This window comes from Triticum dicoccoides, chromosome 5A (genome assembly GCF_002162155.2).
Source record: "Triticum dicoccoides isolate Atlit2015 ecotype Zavitan chromosome 5A, WEW_v2.0, whole genome shotgun sequence".
In the NCBI taxonomy this organism is placed as follows: domain Eukaryota; kingdom Viridiplantae; phylum Streptophyta; class Magnoliopsida; order Poales; family Poaceae; genus Triticum; species Triticum dicoccoides.
In genome coordinates, this window is record NC_041388.1 from 93,752,541 (window position 1) to 93,760,435 (window position 7,895).

General features: G+C 46.7%; 1 protein-coding gene across 2 annotated transcripts; it reads right to left on the bottom strand.

The window, feature by feature from the left end:
• Nucleotides 1-1,430: 1,430 nt before the first annotated feature.
• Nucleotides 1,431-5,959, bottom strand: LOC119299635. Of its 2 annotated transcripts, none has more exons than XM_037576810.1 (11): nucleotides 5,766-5,959; nucleotides 4,707-4,795; nucleotides 3,934-4,249; nucleotides 3,748-3,831; nucleotides 3,147-3,662; nucleotides 2,929-3,058; nucleotides 2,680-2,842; nucleotides 2,461-2,589; nucleotides 2,167-2,361; nucleotides 1,952-2,074; nucleotides 1,431-1,867 (listed from the first exon to the last, which is right to left on the bottom strand). In XM_037576810.1, exons 3-11 carry the CDS (start codon nucleotides 4,184-4,186, stop codon nucleotides 1,754-1,756), a joined length of 1,707 nt encoding a protein of 568 aa, XP_037432707.1. In that variant the 5' UTR covers nucleotides 4,187-4,249; nucleotides 4,707-4,795; nucleotides 5,766-5,959; the 3' UTR covers nucleotides 1,431-1,753. The 2 variants fall into 2 exon arrangements, with proteins under 2 accessions (XP_037432707.1, XP_037432708.1); XM_037576811.1 differs by lacking the exon at nucleotides 5,766-5,959 and adding an exon at nucleotides 5,238-5,594.
• Nucleotides 5,960-7,895: the final 1,936 nt, after the last annotated feature.

Below are 7,895 nucleotides of genomic sequence, written 5' to 3' on the forward strand. Positions count from 1 at the left end.
AAAGATTTCGAATTTCAAAAATGTTAATGCATTTGAAAATGTTTCAAATTTCAAACTGTAGTTTTTAAAAAGTTCTCAGATTATAAAAATGCTCCAAATTTTAAAAATGTTCCCAAGATTCAAAAATGTTTCAAAACTCGAAAAACTATCAATTTCATCTTTGTGCCCGTCACTGGCGTGCACAAGACGTCCAAGTTGGTCGTCGTTGTGGTGACGTCAAAGTCGTCGTCCTCCTCTATGTCGTCGGTGTTCCATGCAACGGTGTTGTTGGTATCCACCATGTAGACCACAGTCCGGACCGTTGCCAAGTCGGTTGTTAGGATTGCCTCCGGGCAGTTGCTCAAGTCACTGTCCTCGTCAGACTCTTCCTCATCCAAGATCTGGTGAAGCGACTCCACCACTCAGACAAAGTGAAAGGTGGGGGAAGTTGAAGATTTTCATCGGCTCCTAGGCCTTCGACAAAGTGGGAGGTGCCGAATCATGTACACGGGTCTCATCACGCTGGCCAGTGACGAACTCCAAATTCCCAAAGATGAGAACCTGGCCTTCAACAAGGGGAGGGACAAGGCCGACTCACCCCGTTGAGTCAGCGACGAAGCTCATGGCGCCTAAATATAAAGATCAGGCCCTAAGCATAGACGCCACCAATAATGCTAGATCACATATGTATCTTGTTTCCAACAAGTGCACCCCATGCCTGGTGGCTGGAGTGCCATTGTCAGATTGGAATCTGACAGATCCCTCGACAGGGTACCGCAGCATTCGGATGATCGAGTTGGGGAACTCAAAGGCAAAGTTTACCCAGGTTTAGGCCCTCATGGTGAAGGTAAAACCCTACTTTCTAATTGTTCATAGGGTGCACAAGCACAATGTACGCAGATGTTCATATGTGTATCGAGGGAGTGAAACTATGAGATGTAAGATACCTAATGACTAGCCCGACCTCGCCTTATAGAGGACGAGACCTAGGATTACAAGTTTCTTAGTCGGCTAAGGCGGTTGAAGAGTCCTGGATCTCCCGTTCGGCGTGTCTTGGATGGCAAGCCGAATTCTTCCTTTGGTGGAGGCCATGGGCTGGGTAGAAGGCATGGGCAGGCGAGGGCTTTACTAGGTCTGGTGGGCCGACTTCTGGTGCCCTGGATACCCCGGATTCATGGCATCGTCAGTTTTGGTGGAAAGACAGCTACACTACTTTTTTTCCCTCTAAACAACTCCCGTTGGATTCTAGTTTGAGATAACTGGTGTCAGTTATACTAGCATTTTAGCATCAAATCTATTATTTTCTTCTTCAAGATTTGGATTGCAAAAACTCAGACATATATATTGATGATAGCTACGTCCAGAACAAGTTTCAGAATGTGATGTTTAATTGGATGGAGGTTGGCATAGCCTTATAACAAATAATGTACATACAATATGATATTAGAAGATAGAGAAGAGATAAATTGAATAAATAAACCAATAAGGCCGTCCAGATAGCATCATCAACTCCTGATTCGCGGGGTTCACAGATTCGAAGTTGACCCACATATCCAGATTGTTAATGAACGTGACTATATACGCATGTTTTTACATAACAACATTGCGGGCTGCGGCAGGACCGTTCATCTTGCAGAGCAACGCAACCCTTCCAAGCACACATAGCAAAGGGAAGGTCATCAATCCTCAAGGGTCAGAACTTGTGAGCACCTGGAAATGGTTTTGAGGTCCTGACTGAGACTTCAGGTTTAACTTAGCACACCCAGGTCACGTGTCAGTCGTCATCGCAAGGAAGGAGTGTTGGTATTTGTCCATGATCAACGAAATCAAGCCGGTTTAGCCTTACACTGCACAGGACATTCTCAGGGAGTTCTTCCTGCTTCTGGGCCTGCATGACACGCTCAACATTTTCAGTTCATCGACAAGTTATCCCTCCTAGCAACTTATCAAGAAGAATGAGTCATCATGCTACCTGTATGGTTAGACCCAGATCGATTACACCATGCTTCAGCCGTTCTCGGAAAGCTTCGAGCCCTTTCCTTGATATGAAGCTAAACCGGTGCACATCTAGGTCTATCTCCAAGTAATTTGATCCCTGTATGTCTCAAACCCATATGTTATATAGGAGTGGAGATGCTAGCAAAAAAAAACTAAAAAGATGGCATGCATCAAGAAAATGTCACGCACCACATAGAAGTTGTGTTGAGGCCGTGACAGAACTGGCTTTTCATTATAAGCCTGCACAAGTTTCCTCTCCGCAGAACTCAGATTCATATCATCTGGGTTAACCAACCCAGTCAATATTTTCAATCTTTCCCTGTAAGGAACAGTTGAGTCTAATGGAAACCCTTTGACCTTTTCTACCTCATCGCTTACAAGTCTCTGTAAATGAGACAGAAAACAGAGATCAAGGGCATATCAGTTCAGGTCATCAACATGCATCAGTTGTCTGCGAACAAAGACGGGAGAGAGAAAATTTACCTTGATACTCTCATAGAAGTAAGGAGAAATATCTTTCTCAAAGTTGTCGTTCAGTTTGAAATACAACACCAGGTTAATCCCTTCCCCATCGCTGTCCCCAAGGAAGATAGCAGTCGGATATGTAGGCATCTGGGTGCACAATACATACGCATTAGTAATCATTGCAATAACTAGCATCCTAAATGTTTAGGGGAAACCAGCGAGTTCTGACTATCATACCTGAATATTTACGATAAGTAACGAAGGAACTTTCTCACTTGGCCTTATAGATGGTAGCTCAATATGCTGGGCAATGTGATGTATTTTCCTTGGTGACATGAACATGTCCACGCCGATTGGAGTATATGGAGAACTTCCTGGGGCAGCTGCCTTCTTTTTGTCTCTACATAAAAGTTATACAAATTAAAACGAAGTTCATGTACTAGAAAATTACAAAACAAGACAAGCAAAGGGTGCACCAACTCTTACCTGAAAAAGCTTTCTCCGCGTAGCTTGAAGGTCGAAGGCTCAAGAATGGACCAACAACCTTCTGATATTTTCTCGCTGGCTTGAGGAATCAATAGCCCGGCTCTTGGACGAATCAAGTACCTCCTAGAGCCTGGGGATAGAGATTCAACATCAATCATATTTCTGAAAATTATCTAATGTAGAAAAAATATGGTAAGACACATCAGAGGAAAACTCACATATTTCAGTAATTTGCTCCCCATCAAAAGATGTCCTCGTGAAAGAGAGCCTGACAACTCCTGACTTCTTCTTTTGGCCCCGTGGGCTCGCCACTCCCAAAGGCTGAACCTTATTAGCATGACGAGGCGTGCACACTGGTGTCAAACTTTTGAAGATACTTTCATGAGATTTTTCTCCATCTTTGAAAGACTTCAAATTATTGCATGCCTCGTCACCTCTTCGAAGTTTTGTCAGCATTTTTACGCCATCATTTTTTGTCTTTGCTTCCTCCACCTTTGCACCAGAGATATCAGATGTTTCCGAACTTGCAATTTTAAGCCTCTCTGCTTCCTGAACACCGGATTGGCTTGATTTATCCATACAGTTTGCATCTCTTGTTAGGTACTGTTCAACAGCTTGAGCAACACATGAACTGTCGAAAAACTTCTCGAACTTCTGGATGCAATCAGCAATACATGAAGCATCTTCACACTGCACTAAGTGTGTCCTTCCTGCGCTCGACATGGCAGGAAAGTCTGCAAGAAAAGATTGTGCATAAATATATAAGAACAAATTCATATGCCTACTGCTAATCAAACCTGTCCAGAGAAAATACAATACCTCCGTTGACACTGCTGAAGTCCTCATCGGAATCAGACCCCAAAATACTGACAGAATCGAACCATGCTTCTTCCTGACATACAACTGCACCAATAGGGCAAAATATAAGGACTTTCGATCCTAAATGTGAAATGTAAAGACTTTGGATCCTAAAATGTATGAAAGTAACATGAAAACTCCGATTACCGCTTCCATTTTCAGAGTCTAGCTCGCTATGATGCCACTGCAGCTGTGTGAGGTGGAATGTTACATTAGAGCCATCGGATTTCCTGCGAGTGGCCGCGGAAGTCTCCACATGGACAACTTCTCCAGAAGCAGCACAGGTCCCCACATCACTGGCGCGTATGGTAGGCGTGTTTCTCAAAACCTTTCCGCGGCGATATGTGCAGCGCAATCTCTGCGGTCTCCGCCTTCTGCTTGAAGACACACAGGCACCCATGGTAGTAGTTGTGAGAGGATTTCTTCTTCAAAGGGTCTGACCAAAATGTAGACTTCCAAGAAGCTGCAGAAGAAAAAGGCTCAACAGAGATCAGCTGGCTTGTTCTTCACAGTGTGGAGATTACTTGTGTGCCTACCCTAGATTGCTTGTAGTACATCTGAAAGTTGGTTGCCTAATTCATGCAGCTGTATGAAAAACAACTAACTACAAATTTGTTTGATAAAAAGAAAGAAGATGGCAAGACACATCCATTTTATGGCTCTCTAAATCTTTGATGATAAAATAAACGATAAAAAAACAGGTCCCTCCTCCTACTAAAGATCTCGAGGGTGCTTAATTTAGAACTTAATATAATGGAACTTGCAGTGAGGGGACATGCATTGACCTAAGAACAAGATGCAGGAACCAAAGCAGACAATGAAACCATGAACGTCTTACCGTGACAATAGAAGGCGGAGAGATCAATCAAGATAACGCTAGCAAATTTCTTGAACGGCTACATGGATGGAACTGAAAATACCTGGTGATGAACAGGGCAAATGAGGCCGGAGATGTGATGCCTACTAGTAATCACCAGCGCAGCGCAGCACTCCGCCTCCTTGCGACAGCCTGCGCACAAATCCATTTATTGACCGTTCAAAAGTGGAAAGACATGTATGCTCATAATAAAACCGCAAATCAACAGTTGGTGTGCGCATCATCACTCACAGCTATAGAATTGATTTGAATCAAGGGAAAATGCTATACTAAATAAGAAGATGGTTGTACTGGAAACAACTAGGAGCTCCAGGTAAAAGAATAAACAAGTCTGAAGATTCCGCCGAGCTTTATTGCTGGTTGAACTTCTCAGCTCGACAAGTTGACTCCACGGCCACCAAAGAAGGATTTTTTTAAGCTTTTTAAGAGGCGAGGAACACAGAAACCCAGAGTGGAGTGGGGATTAAATTAGTCGGATTGAAACTAGCAACGGAGCTGGATCTTGCTACTTGTTTTCTTCTTTCCGAAAGGAAATGAAAGGAGAGGAAACCAAATAGTAGTCGCCAGCAAGAACCTGAAGGAGTCGGATTCACGTCTGCGCAGACTAATAATCCCATAAATCAAATGACAGCACAGACGAAAAAGCCCGGATGAATCGGAGAAACAGAGCAGACAAATTGGTCAAATGCAGGGGCATTTCTTTTTCTTTTTTCTTTTCTGAAGGAAGGGCCAGGCAGCAGCTCGATCAAAAGGGAGCGGCCTATTTATGAGCGGCAGAGGAAACAAGAGATGGTTTGCGTGAAAGTAACCCAGGCTGAATCCAAGCAGAAATCGACAACACAGCTGCGGCATTGGTGGATAAGCAGAAGAAGCGCTCGTGGTTGTGTGCGCTCTACCGACAAACCAACCCCGCCGGCAAAAGAAACACCAGATAAGCAGAAGATTTGGCAGTCGATCCAGAACAAGGAAGGCCGCCTCCTCCCCCGCCGCCAAGAACACCTGGGATCCCCTCCGAGCTCCCGGAAAGAGAAACAAGAAAAACAATCCTCGCGAGAAGAGCGAGCAGGGCGAGACGGGGAGGGAGAGAGAGAGAGGCGGGTACCGAAGCATCACAAGGAGGGGACGGGCGGCGGCGGCGAGGTGGCCGGCCGGAGCGGACGGTGGATGGAGATGGCCGGGCCGGCAGGAGCGAAGTCGCCGAGGTGGCGGTGGTGGTGGTGGTATCGTATATACACGTACTAGTATATACCCCCACGTGTGGATCGCAGGAGGGAGGGGGCTCGACTTCAAAGGCAGGTGGTGGTGGTGGGCAGGAAAAGGAAAGGTTGGAGGCTACAGTGCTGCGCGGCGTCATCGCCTTTCTCCTCCTGCGCCGCGCCGCGCACGGACGATCGGTTCGGAGTCCGGAAAAGAAAAAAATCGTGTTTGGCTCGGAGCATCGACCGATCTTCCGTTGTTTTCGGATTAGACAGTAGAGTACGCACGCTCTACTGTAGTGGAATCGTATATCGGGCAGAAATTGATTAATTTTTTGGTTGGGTGTGGTGGGCCGTGGGAGGTTGAGGATTTACTGCTGCTCGCGGGTCAGCAACAGTGCATGCTGTTACACGACACTGTAGACGGATTTAATGAGTGAGAGATATGGGATCGTCAGGTGCCAGTGGTGCTCATGCTCGAACCCTCTGTCAGACGCTCGGTACACATGCATGCAGTGCACGGCCCGACTTTGGTCATCGTCTGTTATAACTCATATTAGGCCCTCCACTATGTGTTCGGTGTCAGAAATTTAAAAAGTTTGCCACATACACTTCGATGCCACATGTAAAAAGTTTAGCACCGGCACCACAACGTGAAGGATTTGGCACCCATCCACCTCTGGCCCACCTACGTATAAACTAGTAATATATCAGCTCAAAGCAGTGTCTCGCCGGTGGTGCCTCGCATGCAAAAGTACAGTGGCTGCCTAGTTTATTGCCTCAACGAAATATGGCGTCGGAGCAAGTAGAGGAATCGATGCCCTGAAATTTTTATTTGGCATCGGCTGGGCTATGTAGGGCACCGGTGCCAAATGTTCAAAAAGTGAATTTGACATCGGTTTTGGCCTACACTTAGGGGCTTAGCCCAATGCGTTGTGGCCCAAGTTATCTTATCGACTTAGCCTAATTATCTTATCGTTTGTTTAGGAGCCAAATAAATCTTTTTATATTGTTAAAAAAAAGTAAACCTCTTTATATAAGGAGAGGAGATGTATCAATCTAATAATCAAGTAAGAAGCAATCATCATTTGCTCGTCTTTCTTTAGGGAGCCGGAAGATCTAACCCTAGCCGCCTCTTGCGCCGCCGCCGCCTCTTCTCCACCATGCAAGGATGGCGCCCAGCCATCGGCCGCCGCGCCCTCGTCCTCGTCATCCTTGGTATCAGGTAGCTTGGGTCCGATCATGTCTGCACCATCACCCACCCCGCTGCTGCCCACCTTGCCGCTGTCCACCACCGCCTGTAACACCCTGGATATGACTTTCCAATGTGTATTCCAACTCTTGCCGTTTCCGGCGTTAAGTTATTTTATTTTCTCGGGTTCGGGGTTTTGTCTCCGTGTGTTGTTATCGTTGTCATGCATCTTATATCATGTCATCATGTGCATTGCATTTGTATACGTGTTCATCTCATGCATTCGAGCATTTTCCCCGTTGTCCGTTTTGCATTCCGGCGCTTCGTTCTCCTCCGGTGGTCAATTCTACCTTTCTTTCGTGTGTGGGGATTAAACATTTCCGGATTGGACCGAGACTTGCCAAGCGGCCTTGATTTACTACCGGTAGACCGCCTGTCAAGTTTCGTACCATTTGGACTTCGTTTGATACTCCAACGGTTAACCGAGGGACCGAAAAGGCCTCGTGTGTGTTGCAGCCCAACACCCCTCCAATTTGGCCCAAAACCCACCAAAACCTTCTCCATCATCTAGAGCGTTCGATCACGATCGCGTGGCCGAAAACCGCACCTCACTTGGACTCTCCTAGCTCCCTCCACCTCTATTTAAAGACCCCCCCGTTCCAAATCTCAGATCCCCTCCCCGAAACCCTAAAAAATCCCCAGATCCGCCGCACCGGACGTGTCCGGCCCGCGCCGGACAACGTCCGCCGGCAACCACCGCCACTCAGCGCCCGCCACGTGTCGCCGCCATCTTTCCCCCCCGCCGGCCCGCTCGGGCCCGAGACCGGCCCCCTTGAGCCCATCA

Excerpts from the sequence above, each read along its gene's own strand:
- LOC119299635 (XM_037576810.1), bottom strand. The coding sequence starts at position 4,186 with ATGGGTGCCTGTGTGTCTTCAAGCAGAAGGCGGAGACCGCAGAGATTG. Across the intron at positions 2,362-2,460 it reads ACTTCTATGAGAGTATCAAG|AGACTTGTAAGCGATGAGGT; the intron begins GTAAATTTTCTC and ends TCTCATTTACAG. Across the intron at positions 2,075-2,166 it reads CTCAACACAACTTCTATGTG|GGATCAAATTACTTGGAGAT; the intron begins GTGCGTGACATT and ends TGAGACATACAG.